At 39.6% G+C, this 18,325-nt stretch overlaps 1 protein-coding gene across 11 annotated transcripts in view; it reads right to left on the bottom strand.

The window, feature by feature from the left end:
* The window catches only part of LOC134792614 (disintegrin and metalloproteinase domain-containing protein 11), a 721,926-nt gene that overhangs the window by 3,751 nt on the left and 699,850 nt on the right, over window positions 1-18,325 (bottom strand). For 5 of the 11 annotated variants that reach the window (XM_063763848.1, XM_063763847.1, XM_063763855.1 and 2 more), the window contains 9 exons: window positions 9,288-9,441; window positions 6,004-6,142; window positions 4,209-4,358; window positions 4,000-4,011; window positions 3,408-3,482; window positions 2,769-2,827; window positions 2,090-2,298; window positions 1,347-1,717; window positions 414-617 (listed from right to left, as the gene is read on the bottom strand). In XM_063763848.1, coding sequence (XP_063619918.1) covers window positions 414-617; window positions 1,347-1,717; window positions 2,090-2,298; window positions 2,769-2,827; window positions 3,408-3,482; window positions 4,000-4,011; window positions 4,209-4,358; window positions 6,004-6,142; window positions 9,288-9,441 — 1,373 coding nt within the window. Of the gene's footprint in view, window positions 1-413; window positions 618-1,346; window positions 1,718-2,089; window positions 2,299-2,768; window positions 2,828-3,407; window positions 3,483-3,999; window positions 4,012-4,208; window positions 4,359-6,003; window positions 6,143-6,540; window positions 6,647-9,287; window positions 9,442-18,325 lie in introns of all 11 variants that reach the window. The other 6 variants (XM_063763851.1, XM_063763850.1, XM_063763849.1 and 3 more) reach the window with 6 other exon arrangements.

Here is an 18,325-nt window from a genome sequence, read left to right on the forward strand (position 1 = left end):
TGATATAAAATTAAAATTAACATAAATATTAGTTATATTTAGATAAAGTTTAGTCGGTTCGAAGATCTCATTTTCGGCGGAATGAAATGGTATGTAGTTTGAGCTACAGAAATACCATACGATTTTGGAAGTTAGAGGAAAACATACTGGTGAAATTTCGATTATATTGTACAGAATATGAAACTTATTCTGTATTTTTTTAATGATATGGACGGCAAACGAGCAGACGAATCGCCTGACGATAAGCGATTACCGTCGCTTATAGATACCCGCAACACCAGAGGGCTTGTAAGTGCGTTGCCAGCCTTTAAGATGGGATATCTTAAAGGCTGGCAAGGCAGGATGAAACACTTACCTATAAAAATAAATCGACAACAAGTAAAAAACTGCTTCAAGCGGCAAAGCGCACTCACCTCTCACTATCGGGCGCGTCCCTTAGCCGCTCCGCGTCCGCCGTCTCGTAGAGCGCGTCGTCGTCGGGCGGCGCGCGCGCGTGCGGGCTGTGCGGGTGCATGTGGCCCGGGAACAGCGGCGCGTGGTGCCGCCCGCTGCCGCGGAAGCGCGGGTAGCCGAAGCGGGACTCCTCCTCGCCGGGAATCCGGCCGCGGCAGCGGTTACTGCAATGAGTAAGACTCAAATATTACATGTACCTTGAAGTTAAAATGGGGACCGGGTTAGTCATGTCTCCTGCATGACTCGGGGGCCAAGATAACCACGGAGTAGTCGCCCAGTGAGTCAAACCGGGGATCCGGCAGACTTCATTGGCGATGGCGGGATAACTTGGACTCCTTTTTGAGATACTAGCCAGATGTAAGTCAAAACAAAACTGGGATAAGTGGAAGAAGAGGGGGAGGTTATTGCCAAGTTGTGGGACACTATAGGCTCGTAAATAATAAGTAAAGAAAGAAGCGGGTCGTCGGTTGCGTAGCGGATGTCTCTTTGAAAATTGATTGATACGTATTTTTCTTTAGGTACATGCTACCTTACAGCCTCATAGCAAAGCAAAGGGTCGAAAAACCCGATGCAACGTATGTTGGCCACTAATAAGCGCAGTGATCGTGCTAAAATAACATAAACCTACCTTTAGGTACTTGGCGCAGTTGGTAGAATCCGAACGAAAACGATACTTATATTGAGTTCATGCGCGAACTATTGTATGTATGTTAGTACTCTACTCATTAGAGTACTTAGACAGTATATATTTATGCCGCACAGTTATTAATCACTGCGTATTCGATTTAGCGGCGCCTAAAAGGGATTTTAATTTACAGTGTAATCAACGTATAAGCGGAAGCGGATGTTAAATCTAGAACCTCGCACGTAAAATTTAATTTAAAAAAACTTACGCTGGCACTTCTCCAGGCTCGATCCTATAATGCCTATCAGCCTCAGTCTCCGACATCCTTATATCCTCGGAGCCCGACGGACTCATGTGCCTGCTCGAGTGGTGCTCCAGCTGCCTAATCAAATCTTCCAAATTCCTGATCCTAATGGGCCCACAAGACGGCGCGTCGTCCTCCTCTTCTTCGCCTCCTCTCTGTCTCCTGAGTTCCGCTTCGTGGATCTTTTCCGCGCTGGATGCGCGCTCGCGCTTGTATTCGTATTCTTGTAGCGCGCGCAGGTCGCCGGAGCCGACGGCGGAGCCCCCGGCGCTGGCGCGTTGCGCTGCTGCAGTCTTTAGCGCCACGATGATACCTTCGTGGTAGCCGTTCAAATCCTGGAAACATGCGTCGTTCATGAGATTTAGGAATAGGTAACGTATCTTATATTGCTTAAATTTATAGTGGTGCACTGCCGCATTCATGGAAAGTTTATTTTTAACTTTTTGATGCTTTCTTTTTTTAACCAGTTACTACGGCAAAGCTTAAGGAAGATTAGGTATCATTTAACTTAAAACTACTGAGACAATTTTATTCAACGTACTTAGTTTGGTTTCAATTGATTGATTTTGTGATCCTATAGACTAGGTATAGACTAAATAAGAAAGGGCTTTTACGAAAACTCAGCAGCATCGAATGCTGAGACTTTGCTTTGACGGTCATACGAGTGCCATGGTAATCACAATCAATATATCAATATTCTCAGTTACCTTAAACTTATACTCCATATCGGCCACCGCGCCAGCCGGCTCCTGGCCGTCGGACTGCGAGCCCGCCTCCAGGTGCTCGCTCTGACTGTCGTCTCCCCACTTGTCCTTCCCGTCCACCGCCCCGTACGCGTGCTTCTTTAGTATTCCCTTCTCGGGCACCTTCGCCATCGAGTTGGTTTGCACGTCGATGAAGGCGATGTCCTCTTCGCCTGGAAAGAGACGGAAAGGAATGAATTAAATCTAAAATAAAGACTCAATGTAACAATCAGATGGCAGTTGTTAACCTCCTCAAAGTTAATCTACAACCGTTTAATTTTGATGATTCAGAGAACGTTGAATTCCCATTTCGAAGTAATACGGAATGAAACATTGAGTTATTTTCGGAAAAATAAACAAAAACCTCTTTCCACCATGTCTCATTTCAGGAACCATAAACTGAAAATCGTAGTTCAAGACCAAAAACAGTAAGACAATGTTGCCACTTTTCACTAGCGCGTCTTGTATTTATGTAAAAATTTATTGCAGTGGCAACATTGTCTTACTTTTTTTGGTCTTGAACTACGATTTTCAGGAGAATGATATGTCGACAATTGCTTTCGTCATTTAGATGTTCAATGAAAATTTATTAACAATTTACTAGATCTTATACGTATTTATGACTGATACACTTTTGAATTACCTGAATGCGTAGGCTCGTCCTCACTACCCGAATGAACACGTTTCATTTGTTTATGATCTCTGTAACAGACAAAATATTGCAATGTATCCGACCATTCGACAAGCAGAACATATTTCACCGTAGCTAATTGCGCAGGGGTCTAGGGATTATGTTCACTCCGCCAAAACCTAGTACTATAGCTATTAAATGAACTGTCATCAATAAAATGAAAGCATGCCCCGATGGTTTGGGCATGTACGATGATGGTGACTGAAGTCTACGCAAATAAAAGCAGGGATCATGATAAAATACTATTCACGCAGACTAAGACCCATTTTTATTGATTTTTTTAAACAAATTGAGATTTGAATAATGCACCAAAAATCTATTTAAAGAACAGAACTTTATTAATGACTGAAATGTAAATGTAGTCATGGTTATTGCTTATTTTCAGATGTTAAATGGAATCAATCATGCTAAGTAAAACCGTTTCTTGACTGCGCTGTGTTTTTATTTATTTGATTGGTAGTTTGGATTCGAAGTAAGTATTTTCATTATCTTTTAAAGTATTTTATTATATTGACTTAGCAGAAAACTTGTATACCTCAATTAAATCGATTTGTCAGACTGTCCCATAGATTTTGAGGAGTAGATACTTACGGATATCTACTAGTATTGCCAGGCCCCGACATGTGATTCCCGTGTCTGAAGATTACTCGCTGGGAGTCACCTCGGCTAAAGAGGGCAAAAATTACACTCGTGAAATTGCTTCAAAGTTTTATATTTATCTTAATTCTCAAATAGGTACCCCAAAAATGTTTCTCTAAATGTGCCAGAATTTTATTAGCTCTGTTGATAGCGTGGGTCACACTCTAGTCTATTCAAAACTTTTTTCGGCACTTGACGACAAGCAGGCCAAGCGCTACATGGCAGTGATGTCTATTCATAATGTGCAAAACCAAACCTTAGGTGGACTAAAATCAAACAAGAATCCAAAATCTAGAGATTGTAAAACAAATTGATCTAAATAAGGATTGGAAACAAAGCATGTCACTGAACGCCTGTGTGATTGTGCTCTGTCACTAGGAACACACGGAAAATCCATTACAGCGTTTTCGATCAGCTCTGCAGTTTTCACCAAAGCATTTTGGCACATAAGCGTATGTAATAAAAGCGATGTTTGTGCGCAAGAAAAACTTTGCAGAGCGGTGCGACGCTTTCAAGACTACCTCGCGTCAAGCTTTCGACGTACCTTAGGAGATTTCTGTTCGAGGCCAGACCCGATAAAAAGAGGAAACGAGATTAAAAAAACGGATACAAAATAATGATGATACTACCAAAGTTTTCTAAAAGAAATCTCTGGTAAAATGGGATTACAATGAAAGACAGTTTTCAACATAATCAGAAGAAACAAATAGAATTTTCAACAGAATAAAAGAAGTTCCAAGGAGAAGGGATTACCTGAAGGTATTGTTGAAGGAGTGCATCTTCCCGCCTTCTAAAGAGATGTCTTCCTGAGAGTTGTTGCTGGTGGTGGAGCCGGCGCCGAAACTCTTCGCGATGGGTTTCTTCACGTAGGGCGGGTCGTACTTCGGCATGGTGCTCTTTTTCCTGATGCGGGCGCGGCGTGGAACGCACACTCAGATCAATCGATTACGTTTACAAGATACGAAGATACAATTACGAAGCTACTGACCAAAAGCGAACGGGAGTGAATTTCCGAAGTTCAAATTTTTAATCGAATCGAATACAGGGAGGAACAGGAGTTGATCAGGTCGAAGGTTCCGGTTAACATCAGAATTGGTCGTATCGATTTTATGTTTGTTTGTGTGTGTATCATGTCCAGTTCCTCGCCATGTGTCTTTTATTTTTGATTTGCGCAAAACTGGTGCTTTTGGATATTTCGAAAAATTGAGAATTTTTGATTTGGATTAAATTAAATTTTTCGTTTCATTCCTCATGGGAATTGATGTTTCATGGAAACAGATATTCAAGAGATTGATCTTAGCTTAGATGTATAGGTTCCTTCCAGTAAAATTAAGACTGAATGAATGGATGAAATGCCTCATGCATGCAAACTTAGTTTTTGAATGTCTTCTTATGATTTTAAAGATGTTGAAGCATTTTTACCGGAAACAGCCTATCGGTTCCTTATAGTAACATTAGGCGTTTCTAACTAGATAGACAGCTGCTTGAAAGAAGAATCCGTGCATCGCACATTCGCTTCTCGTGCAAATAGTTATAGATTTTAGTGGTAGTGGTAGTGGTTGGTGACATTGGAGTCGAGCGTTCTATATCTTCGCCAATTGTTCTACAGTCCGTTTGTTAGTGACACAGACAACTCAACTTGTAGATGTGTTACGCCAAGGAGTAGATTTGCTGTGATAACAAAAGCTATTAGATAGCGCTGATACGGTGCTGAATATTTTCTGGTTCTTTTACTGGACCACAAAATATATTGTGCCGAGTAAGCGCCATCTAGTACGGCCTATTATCACTTAAGTATTCATTCCTTAACATGACAGGTCTAATAGATGAGTTGTCTATGTTAGTGGTTACCGAATGGTACATACTACATACCTTGCGTGGCGGTACGATAGTTACCTGCCACTTACCATCCTTCGCAGGGACGTCACGCTTGTGACCAGTCTCTGTAACTGCGGTTGTTCAACACATGAGTGCAATACGGTTAATGCGGTACTAGGTGACGGTTCTGACATAGGAAGATATAGACGCGATCGCGACCAAGAAAGGAAACGAAAACGAGTCACAGTTCACATAAGCCAATGCATACATCCAAGAGCCCAGAATCTTAAGGGTTTGAGTCGAGAAGGTGTCGCTCGAGTACAACGAGGAAAGCCTTGTCGGCATGCAGCGAGGCGGCCGGACGGCGTGACCTCGCTCGGCGATGCATGTGTGTGTGTGTCGCGTGTGTGTGCGCGCGAGTCGGCGCGTGCGCGTGACGGACGCGGTCCGGCCGCCGGCGCGGACACAGAACCACAGATCAAATGCAGTTGTGGCGCGCCGACAGCGGCCGCGGCCGCGCCGCCTCGACGCGCCACCCGCCAACTCTAGCTCTACGACCACAACGTAAATGACATAAAAACTGTCCAAAAATAAACAAAAAAAACCTTGCCGATGTAAAAACCAACAGATACACCAACGCTAACTTCTAAAATAAACATACAAGTATACGAAGGTGACGATTTAAACTTCTTCTTAAAGACTACCTTTGGTCTGTTTTCTGCTCACTAACCTTAGGCACAGGGAGAAGTTTTTGTGTACTACGACTGACCTGTAGCAGAGAGCGCTCAGGGCAAATACTATGAATACCCCCCCTACCACAGACATTAGCACCGCCACGAGGAACACCGTGTTCGAGCCGTGGTAGTTCTCTGCGCCCAAAGAAAAGGGAGTCAGAACCCGTTCACACAGATACTGTTTACGAGAGTGTTTTTAGCGGACCCATTTTTACTTAGTGACATCAGTGTTAAACGACAGAGTTACGGATCCGGTAAGCAATACTGATCCAATAAAAGATTTCATAATATGATAAAATAACTACTTGAAACAGTTTAAGATTCGAATATGACAGTCTGTTTATGTTTTAGAAATGCCAGTGTTACCTAATATCACAGCTAGCACCAACGGCTCCGCTAAAACGCTCTCCAATCCGTGCGAACGGGCTGGGCCTACGCGTGCCGGGGCGGCGCCGGCGACAACACACGAAACGACACGACAGGACAGGCACGAGCGACAGACAGTGCGACAACACCGAGTTACCGGCCGTTACCTGAAGCAGTACGCCATCCACGCGAACCCCACGAACACTGAGAGCACGACCGCGAGCAACAATATCACCATGTTCATGGTGCTCATCTTATTAGCCGCGTGCTCACCTGGAAAAGGGGTCCCGCGCGTTAGGGCGCCGGCGCCGCCCGAGGCCCTCCGAGCAGTGCTCTCAATTCTACCACACGTTATATATATGTATATTGAGATTTTGCTGACAACACATTGTAAAGCTAAGTATGTTAGTATTTTGTTTCGTGTAGCAGCATTATTTGCTGAGGTTTATGTTTTAGCGCTATAGTGGAATTAGAAAATTACAAATTTCTACCAGGGCTTGAAACTTTTTGTTCATTATATTTGTGATTCCAAATAGAATGAAAAAAAAAATCAAATTCTGCTTAAAATTCGTCATTTTGTAACTCCCGCAGCTAAGCAAGGCTAAAATTGTAAATACGAATGTCATGTAGACATTGTGTTTTGCAGAAATTTTCATTTCTAAACGCTATAGCGTCATTTTATTTGACGTCACGTGATAGCGTCAGAACCCGGCTAATTTCCTTTGAGGATAGAATGTGAGTTATATTTGAATTAACGTGATTTTGGATTTTGAAAGCAGTGCTCGGATTTTTGCGGCCAATTCAAGTTAACAGTAGATTATGTTAGTAGGGGGAATATTAACACATACAAAGACACCTGGAATCATAAAAGTTAGTCATACAAATTAAAGTTACTCATGAAATTGAAGATTTCTGTCTTGGAAACATGACTCAGTAATTTTGTAAACAAATGGGTAATCCAATTCGTACATAATTGTAACTTGTTTCTGATTGTCATGTCATATTATTTGTAGGTTACCAAAACGCAAATAACATAACATTATTGCTAATGTAAATGGCTAAATAATTTGGATTGAAGCATGATCTGATCCTCAGATTTCTGAAATATGAGAGACATTTTAATCTGTGTTAAAAAGTGTTATTTTTTATTAAACACAAAAAAAAAACATAAAATTGCGTGTCAGTACCTATGAATACCTTTCTAAACTGAAACAGATGTCATCATCGTCACATATATGAAAGAAAGAGTGACCAAGGTCTCTAGTGCCCAGGGCTGAAATAGAAACAGCGTCCGGTGCATTCGCGGCAGATGCCTGGACCGCTTGGCCACACGGGTCAATATTTCTCAAGTATATGCAATTCCTCAAGGGCAAGTACATCTATTTCAGTTTATAACTTATATAGTACGTAGTGTATCTATATGACACAAATTAAAATATTTTCATAAAATATTTTAATTTGCTTCCTAAGAGTACCATCCTAATTAAATATATCTTTCTGTATAGCATAGAGGACGGAGCTATTTGGTAAAATAGATAATTACCATCGAATACTCATTGCCCATTTCCTTATGTAAGTTTACGTTTATGGTGGTGATTCCACACTCTTAAGGATGACTCACGCTAGACCGGGCGGCGCCCGAGCCGAGGCGTCCGACATGTCATTTTCTATGACGGCTGATCGATGAAATATGTGCCGCACCTCCGATATCCGACGGCGCACAGACCTCTTCTTCTTAATAAAATAATAATAACTTGTCGCTGCAACAATCATCTGTCAAGATGCCAATGATCGATGATCACGTAGTGCTTTCCATAGAAAACGAAGCGAAGAAGCTCCGGTCCGGTCCCGGCCCGGTCTAGCGTGAGTCATCCTTTAAGCTCTGCTTTTTCATTCCAGATTTTAATATCGCTGAACTGTACATTTGCACCTTATGGACTTAGGCAGGGCAAATGTGTAACTATAGTGTAAATAACATTATTTGCGGTATTTGACACATTATGACTGACGTATATAGAGATGTAACTAACGCAAATCGATTGTCACAGCAAGCGATTACGATTGGATGGCACGTAGACTGAGGTATCGAATTGTGACGTATAATGAATTTTTATTTGAGATTTAAATAAAGCTAGAATTATATGGTTTTCCCGCAAGCTACCGGTCGGTCGGTGTATTTAATACACCGACCGAGTAGGTCGCACCCATTGTCAAAATTGAAACTAACTGGTGATCTATTTTAAAGTTTATTTATGTTATTTCGGTGTCAAATTTGTTGTCTGTTAAGTGACGATAAATATATCCATATTTACAGTTAATTATCCACCTTTTCCTTATTTTTATTAAAAGAAAAATGAAAAATTCATATCGATTTACTTAGACGACTACCGATTCATAACGGTGGAGTCCGGCCAACCCTAAAATTAAAAAAAAAAGACGTAGAACGTAAACGTTCGCAGTGCAGTTGTTTTCCTTTGTGATTTCGATGTGCAAAACATTTTACGTAGTATTGCTGTTGTGAGTGACAGACGTCAAATACCGCAAATAATGTTATTTACACTATAATACACATTAAGAATTCTAACAACCCCAAAGACAACTAGTTTGCGTTGTTTTATCACAGAGTTCCCATGGCCAACTCCTGTCTCCATCATCAGATCAGCTCCATAATGTCATCATAATATTGTAGGCAAACTTTCAGCTCAATCAGAAATTGGGAAGTGGGTCGGATTTAGCTTCCAAGATTTGACCCACACTAACAAACTAACATACATACCTACTTACCTACATACTAATCGGGCAAATTAAATAAAATCTTGTAAAAACAGAGATAAGACAGACCGTTCCTCTAAGCTGCACTTTAAGATAGATCCTAACCTAACTTCTGTCGTATCTGTAACCGGCATCGACTCACCATACGGTGTTTCCTTCTTGGTCATGTTGTAGGCGGCCTTGGTGGCGTTGTCGGGAACCCAGGCGGTGGGGGTGGGGGGCAGGGCATCCGGCTGCGAGCAGTCTGGACCGGTCCAGCCGCGGCTGCAGACGCACTTGTTCGCATTCGAGCAGATCTGGAATGGAGACGAGGGGGAGTTTAGATGGGGAATGAAGTTGAAGGTCTTTCTTTTATTCTTGCCATTTTAGTACATGCCAGTCAAGTATTCGGGATCTAAACATAACGGCTGTTCGGCGAGTGTCGAAAAGAGTGAACCGTAAAACGACTCATTACTTACCTACGTAATATTTTACGTCTTGTAAAACCATAGCGATCACTGGTTTTGATCAAAGTTGTGTACATATCTTAGAATTGTTCATTTCATGATGTGCCAATCATTTCATGAAATGATCGGTTGGCCACATCATGGAAAAGTGGCATTTCACGAAATGATCAATATCTATGATCAGGACCCCTATTCGACAAGCAACGTTTGACGTATCGTGTTGATCTCCTGTTGATGTGGGAAAAAATCATAAGTTTTCGAATACGTAATTTGACATTAGCAATCTACAGTTTGGTGACGACCAAACCAAACCGAACCGCTACGAGTTTAGAGTTGAGTTTTGGTTGTACCAAATGATATTATCCACAGTTGATAGAATCAACACTTGATAGAATCAATATGCAATAAAATCAACTGTTGATTTGACATGGATGCCAAATCTGATAGGTTGTCCATGTCGAATTTGGCCCCTGCCCACAACACCAGTACTAAATGTTGTTTTGGTTTTGTCAGAGTACTTATTTTAGTCATTCAAATAATACGTCATACAAAAAAGTTGGTTTTGGACCATAGCTGTAGCCATACGGTGCAACAGACATGACTTTGATGCCTTGCCGACCTTTAAGAGCCAACGGGAGTGGTCATTTCTCCATACAAACGTACTCCTCGTTTTCCTCCGTGGTTTTTGAAGCTAGAGCAATGATTTTTTCAACACAGATTAATATTGTCAATATCTGTGTCGGACCGTTATGCTTTTTTTGATATTTTTGTTTTTTAAGGCGCTAGAGCCCTTCAAAAATGGCCAAAATGGCCTAATTGACTATGCCGCAATGAGAGACGTGGCATTCAAAACTGATATCAATTAGCCACAAAAGCAAAACGGTCCGACACAGATAATTTCATAGTCATTTAGATTTCCAAATTTGGTTACGATTGGTTAAGTTTTGGAGGAGGAAACAGAGGAGTATGAAACCTCGATTTTTGAGATTTTTACGCAGGATTTTTCGCCTTGTCCTTATCGCACTACTTTTAGGTGCCGCTTCCGTTAGCGAGACGGGTATTATTTACCTAAAATATTTAAAACTCAGCTCCTGTTCCATCTTAAGATGGCGTTAGCTTATGGATAGCGGGAGTACGCTCTTTTATTGACACTTTACGTCTTATCTTCAAACACAGCTAATATTACCCTGTATACTGGATAATATACCTAAATCTCATGTTGAACCAAAGGGTATTTGTGTACGCTTTTCACTTCTTTATTAACAACCAATTACGTTCAATCATATGGAGCATATATGATTGAACGTAATTGGTTAACCTCCCGAATTAAAACGAAACTGTACGCTTAAGCAATTAATATCGGCCCTCATATCCATCATCCGTTCACTAAACATAGAATCGATGAAAAATAAACTTTAATCTGTAACGGTAAAGTAAAATATGTATTGACAAGATTGGATTACATATGAGTTTAGAAAAGTTATCGATGTTTAATAGGTAGGTACATAAAAAGTTTTCGTATAGGTCGGATTTTCAATTTCCGGCAGTCTGGTTGTTACGAGTTCGTTATTCGAGGACAAACAAAGCTGTGATGTGAAAACATACAAAACATAATATGTTAGGGGGCTTGTTGCTTTTAGCTTTTTATTTATATGCTCGGAAACACAGGATTGTTGAATTGGTTTTTCAGGTTTAAGAATGAATCTTTATTTCTCAAGAAGATATAACAAAAGTTCACTCAATTACATAAAAAAATTACATAAAATTGTTAGTGAATTATCCATGCACAATTAACATACCTATTGTTTTTTTAGGCGTCATGCTTAGATTTATATTTGTCATGTGGGTAGGCCGTTGAAGTATCAAATAAACATACTTACCGGAAAAACGCTAGTACATAATATTACGATTAAGTACCTAATCACAACTGCTAATTAGAAATAACAAAAGCAGCCAAAAACAAACATTGCCGGCCCGCAAACAGACGTAAGTACTTTATAATAAACGGCTGGAACCCTTTCAATTAAACTTTGTTTGACCACTAGGGCCGAAAGTCCATAGCAATCCGGGCGATAATCCGACAACGGGGCCTTATTTTCGATCGTCCATTTGGCCTATTGAAATTATATTGAAAACGCATTTTTGAAGCAGCGGCGTCCAACGGTGGGGTAAGCCGTACTTCTTCCAAAGTACACCTTCCCTCGGGGTAATGCCAGATTTCCAGTAAACAACATTAGAACACGGCGGGGGACTTTGTTTTATAAGGTGATTTAGTGATTAACATTGTAATGGTGTTGAATTCTCGTTTCTGAATGGACTGCGGTTATAGACATAATTTAGATGACCCTAGTTACTTTGTCTGTGTCGGGTTGGTATTGATTATCTATTTCGCCTTATCCGGGAGTTATAGGCATTACAATACGATTTTGTATTAAGATCCACCAGTACAGTATTTATTCATTATTCTTGAAATAAACAATTAATTTACCCAAGAAACTCTCTCCAGATTCTTCGATAGGTTAATGAGATTCTGCCCTCACTCAACATTTCTTAAGTTCCTCCCTACTGTTTTTATTAATTTCGGATTTCGCCCACTCAGACATCGACCTAAACAATAACTTATCAATAAATCATTAGATATTTGCCAGAGAGAATTGTATAAGAACCTTATTAAGAATTTATGATTTTGCTTTCTGAATATTTGTTGATAACGGTACAACACAAGATTTATAAATCTTAGAACTTGACCGCAATGTCAAAAAGTTATCATTATTATATCAGAGATGTATATTTAGCACCAACGCTCAGCGAGCAAGGACCTAAACTAAGTGCACCTTAAGAGGAAAGGCTGTTTCTCCATACAAACGCAGTCCCGATTTTCCTCCCTGGATATTGACATTATGGAAAATATTTTTATATAATTGGACGAATAATAACCATAACTAATGCCCCTACGTTTAACTTTTTTCGATTTTTTGATTAGGGTAAAAATTAGGAGAGAAAAACACATTACATAAAATTTTTTAAATGCTCCTAACTCTTAGGATTAAAAATTCGAAAAAAATTAAACGTAGGGGTAGCTGTGGTTGATATACCTACAACAAATTGTGTCAAAATATTTTACTACGTTTCAAAGACATATTATTATGTAACTTAATTCGTATAAGATGAATAAAGTCTAAGGAAAAAACGTGCCTCGGAAATCAAGAAAAAGTCATTCTCGGATAGATGGCGCACACACCTTTAGCCTATACTCGGCTAGATGGCGTGACGACACCGTTTCATATTTAACAATTTTAACACATATATATCAGTGAATGAACATAGGTCAAAGTGATATAAAAATAATAAAATCATTTATCCATATATATACATTTTTTTGATAATTTTATACGTTTTCATTTTGAGTTTTAGTCGTGTGTCGATAGATGGCAGTAAATTTACTGTGACTACAAAATTTACTATGACAGGACCCCTCTATACTATCTATTATCTTTGCTACGTTTGTATGAAAAGGCGATTACGCGCAGATCCGCCACTTTAGTCTTAACGACTTTTCGAACACAAAAAGTTAGAGGCAATAAATTCCGATTCGCTTACTCAATTCAAGACCTAAGTTTTCCTAGCACGCCTAACTTAGCTTTTAATATCGAGAATAGAAACTAACTCTATGACATAGGCACTAATCCGCTGACTGAATCGAATCGCATCAGATTAAACTATTACAAATTGAACTAGCGACGCCGCAGTGGCTAGTTGAGAGACAGTAAGACAAATAAAATCTAAAACTATATGCATATATAGAACAGTTTCGTTAGACTACGATATAAGAAAATAATATATACTTATATACAGATGTCTATCACAATGAAATAATTGACTGCGGAATCTCACATATCAAGGTTAGGTTAGTCACATCAAAGTCACATATATAGGTTGTGGTACGTCCCACAATAAAAAAGGAGAAATCAATATGTTTGTTGAAATGTAAAATGTAAGTTAAATTAAAGCTAAAAAAATAAAGTAAAATACCCACCTACGACACCATATTAAGCGGTACTTATTTGACTAGATTTTTGAGTCGTTGAGCGCTCAGATAATTTTAATAGAGGGTTGCAATGAAATTATTATAAAAACCAAATAGATTGTAGCTTCATTTCCTATATAAACTGTGTCCATTTCCCTGAAGGTGCTGATATACTCGAGCAGAATGTTGAACATACGCAGTTTTTAAGCAGATTCGGCGAATTGTTTGAAGAACGCTATACATTCTGTTCGCGATAATGCTCATAACAAGTAAATGCTCAAGACTCAGCATCTTAACAATATTATAGTCTATTGAACGCTGTGGTGATGTGGTCAGTATATATCAGTACTGTTAGAACATAATTGACTGTGGCATAGGATTATGCCGGAGAGAGTTAGGCAATTGATGGCGCGCAAGTTTAGCTAGCTCGTCAAACTATATATCTCAAACACAAAAGGCCTTAACTATCATATACGTTCATACTAAGTTCCTTCATTTTACTATAAATGGGCCGGGGGAATGGTCCTCAGGCGAATGTAGTGGCAAACATGGAATATATTGATTCAGGTATTAAATTTAAAGAGGATTGTTTTAAATGACTGATAGATGGTCATTTTGAGGTAGTTAACAAAGTAGGTAAATATCTGGGCGTTATATAATTTCTGGGGTATGTAATATTGAGGAAACTCGGGTTTTCCCCCTAGAATTTTTTTTCCAATGGAATTAATCTCATACTGTAATCATAATTTAATTTAAACATAGCAGGTCAGCTCTATGAGATAGTTTTGGACAAACGTATACGACATCTACGCTACAGCTGCTGTCACAATTTGTGGCTGCTATTTCCTTATACTGGGAGATTGGCAATCGTATTGAGTGAGAGTTCGTCTAACTACTACTATTTAAATGCATACGAGCGGTGCGAAGTTCTAAGTCCATACCTAATATGAATTAAGTTAGAATTGTCTTTAGTTTCCATGATTATATCACTGCTATGATTTAATACTTTAAATAGTTCAATAGAAGTCGTATTCAGTAGATAAATTATTCAAATAGCTTTTGATATGTAAAGTATAATACGTGGGCCACACTGAAAGTTTCTGGATTTCTGAAATAAGTCTTCTTATATATAAGACTAATTTTTTCTAAGTGGCCAGTCCAGGAATTTTCAGTATGCCCTAAGTATGTGACGATTTCTGAAAAAAAAGTACCTACTACATTGTTGTGTGTTAATAAGGAACAAATAGATCGCAAAGCATGGTCAGACATAATGAAACATCCTGCACCGGCCTCCTAGCCCAGTCGATAGTGACCCTGCCTACGAAGCAGAAGGTCCCGGTTTAGAATCCTGGTAAGGGAAATTATTAATGAATAGTATCAGGCGTTACTTTGCGGAAATCCATATTATATAAACCAAAATATCACTTTGCGAAAAGATAACGTGCTAGTCAATCAAAGCTAACCCGTTATACTTGCTTGCCTATTTTTTACATGCAATTAATGTTCCCACCCTCACCCCGCAAAAATAAATACGCAAATAAATAAAACAAACCACCACCAAAAGAACAATACTCGACACGTCTTTCGCCTCTCTATGAGCTACGAGGCATCTTAGACGATCTGACGCCCGGCAACGGTTACGGTTGGGGGGCGGTTTTCCGTTGCGTGTTCCGTCGTCGATCTGTGTAAAATCGTCCTATAGTATTTATTTATTTATTACCTAACTATTATACTCACATAATAGGTGCATATCGCATTTCTGTGCAGTTTGTACTTACTACTGTATCAAAGGAAGGAGGAATGACCTAAAAAGAAATACGGCGGCGAATTAGGTCAAGTACATTTGAAGTAAAACCACGCGCATACTTCATATTCTTAGGTGAATTGTAGGCTGATTTAACAAACGTAATAACGGATTTATAAGTCGTGGACTGAAATAGTTCATGGTGGTGATTAGTTTTTAGGGTTCCGTACCCAAAGGGTAAAACGGGACCCTACTAAGACTCCGCTGTCCGTCCGTCCGTCCGTCCGTCTGTCACCAGGCTGTATCTCGTGATCTGCGATAGCTAGACAGCTGAAATTTTCACAGATGATGTATTTCTGTTGCCGCTATAAGAACAAATAATAAAAACTGAATAAAATAAAGATTTAAGTGGGGCTCCCATACAACAAACGTAATTTTTGACCGAAGTTAAGCAACGTCGGGCGGGGTCAGTAATTGGATGGGTGACCGTTTTTATAGATAATGGTACGGAACCCTTCGTGTGCGAGTCCGACTCACACTTGGCCGGTTTTAATAGTATCAGTCGATCCCGTTTGTTTTGAGGATCATATGTCTGTCTGGAACCCATTGCATTAAAGCAATACTAAATTCAGAAACGACAGTCAAAGTTTTAAAATCGTACACAATGCACAAATCGTGACGTCACTTTATAACTAACTAACTTTTTTATATAGGAACCATTTCGAAAATAACATAACAGAATATGAGTTTTCTACGATATGAAACATTCCACGAAATGTTTGTCTACAAATAGAAGGAAACCTTTATCCATATGCAAATAGGGTCCCTGCAATGCTAAGCCGTACCTACTATGATTCCATCAGCGTAGGATCGTAACAGAATTTGAAGCTCGCAATCGAGTTTGCGACCGAGAGTTGCCCGTCCCTGCACATGCTACACGGCTCGGCAAGTCGATTTCGCGTTCAGTTACAAAAAGGTTGACGATATGTGCTACGGGAAAAGTTTGAGTTCCCTGTAATTTGTGCTTTGACGGATGAAACAGGGGTCTGAAACCGTTGGTAGCGAGTTGTTGAGAGTTAAAGTTTTCAGGGAAGTAGGGTTCGCGAGGAGGCTTGGAATTTTCCACTTCATTTCACGATAGCTACAAAAAAATGAATAATATGCTCGTGATATTTATCTTACTAGTAGATATTTTCTACAATCTATGCATCTTCAGACAGTATTTGATTATATTACCTCTATAAGAAAATTATGTTTTTTATTTTATTTTAATTAAATATATTTATTTTTATATATTTTTTGTATTATCTTTATAACCATAATTCTCGTGTTAATGTTGATTGTTTTTACTACACAGTAAAACTAGTCGCTCTGTGAGCTGTAGATCTCGCGAACCTCATAGCTCCGCCTACACGCTCGTAAGGGCCTTATTAGATAATAACAAATTATTGATTATATTCAAAATGAAGTTAATCAGAATAGGTCTTTGAGAAATTAACGTATTTTATGCTCCGAAATATACACTTGAAATTGAATTAAAGAAAAACACAGTGTATAAAATTACGGAATTTATGCCAAACTCCATTTTCATTAAAACAAAGTTAATTAATTAATTATTCATATTAAGGCGGCATTTGTTAGGAATTCGGTGTGCGATGCTAATTATCAAAGTGTAAGGCTCCGTTCGCACGGCAGCTTTTTCAACGCGCGTTAAAAAAGCGTTTGAATGACACAAATGGATAACCATGTATGTATTCACACGAAGGCGGTTTTTAAGCGCGACGCTTTTTTATCGAGCACTGTTCGATTTTCGGCGTTGAGCGTTGGCGTCAAATTGAATAGACCATACGGAAATCCGTGTACCTGTTCTCACAAGCGTTGAAAAAGCGCCGGCGCTGCTGTCAGTTGGCTGTCAAGTGTCAATTTTTGGTGTCAATCGTCAAGATTATTATTAGTTTCACCTTAAAAATGTCAACTTATGCTTACAAATTCCTGAAATATTCAAGCTATATTCAAATAATACGTCGTAATAGCAAATAAAGTATGGCTTTGCTGAGATGCGTACGTAGCAGTACGACTCACAAGTGATTTTTAAGCGTTCATATGAACACAAATATTGGAAACGGTAAAAAAGCGCCAACGTCGGGTTTTAACGCAACGCTTTTTAAGCTGTCGTGCGAATGGGGCCTAAGTCCGAGCGGAATTAGGAGTTGCAAGTGACGAGAATACGATTTTGTTTGTTGTCTTTTTTGTCAATTTTCATGTTACATATTAGCTACAGGTTGTTTTCTATGGGACGAACGTTGTTTAATCAGGTTTCGAATCACTGAAGTTACTAGAGAAAAGCTTCAAGATTGCTATATATATTTTTTGATAATTGTATTATGATCTAAGAAAGCGCGACAATTTTTCAAAAACTCTACTGGCTGAACGCACTGCACCTTATCATGAACGCTTACCCCGGCGAGCGTCACTCTAGTCGTCACATAGGCCGTACTCTCCTCGCACCAATACATCAGTGCGAGTAAGAATCGAGTTCACGCAGCCGCTAGCGTAGACGTCAAGTGTCAACTCATGGTAGCCGTACGTATCGCCAATATTGTCTATAGCCATTATGATTTCACGTAATTCTCTGTCATTCGCACATCGCTTATGTTATGGCCCACGACGTACAAGGAAAAAGGAAGCCCAACTTATAATTAGTGACGTACGGACAGGCGTCCCAATTATACACGGGGCGGCGGGTTGCGGGCCCGGATTATTCCTTGTTATGGGGAACGAATAGCAACGAAGTGGACCTTGTTTACAATTGGGAATAAACGGGAGGGGCGTACAGTCAGCAGCAGAAGTTGCTAAGCGGGCGAGGTGTTCAAAATTACCTTGACACGCTCTTATAAATACTCTTAACAATAGTCGCGTCAAGATCATTTTGAACATTGACTGTACTGTCCGGGTTCGAATGC

The sequence above is a fragment of the Cydia splendana genome, chromosome 8 (assembly GCF_910591565.1).
Source record: "Cydia splendana chromosome 8, ilCydSple1.2, whole genome shotgun sequence".
NCBI classification, from domain to species: Eukaryota; Metazoa; Arthropoda; class Insecta; order Lepidoptera; family Tortricidae; genus Cydia; species Cydia splendana.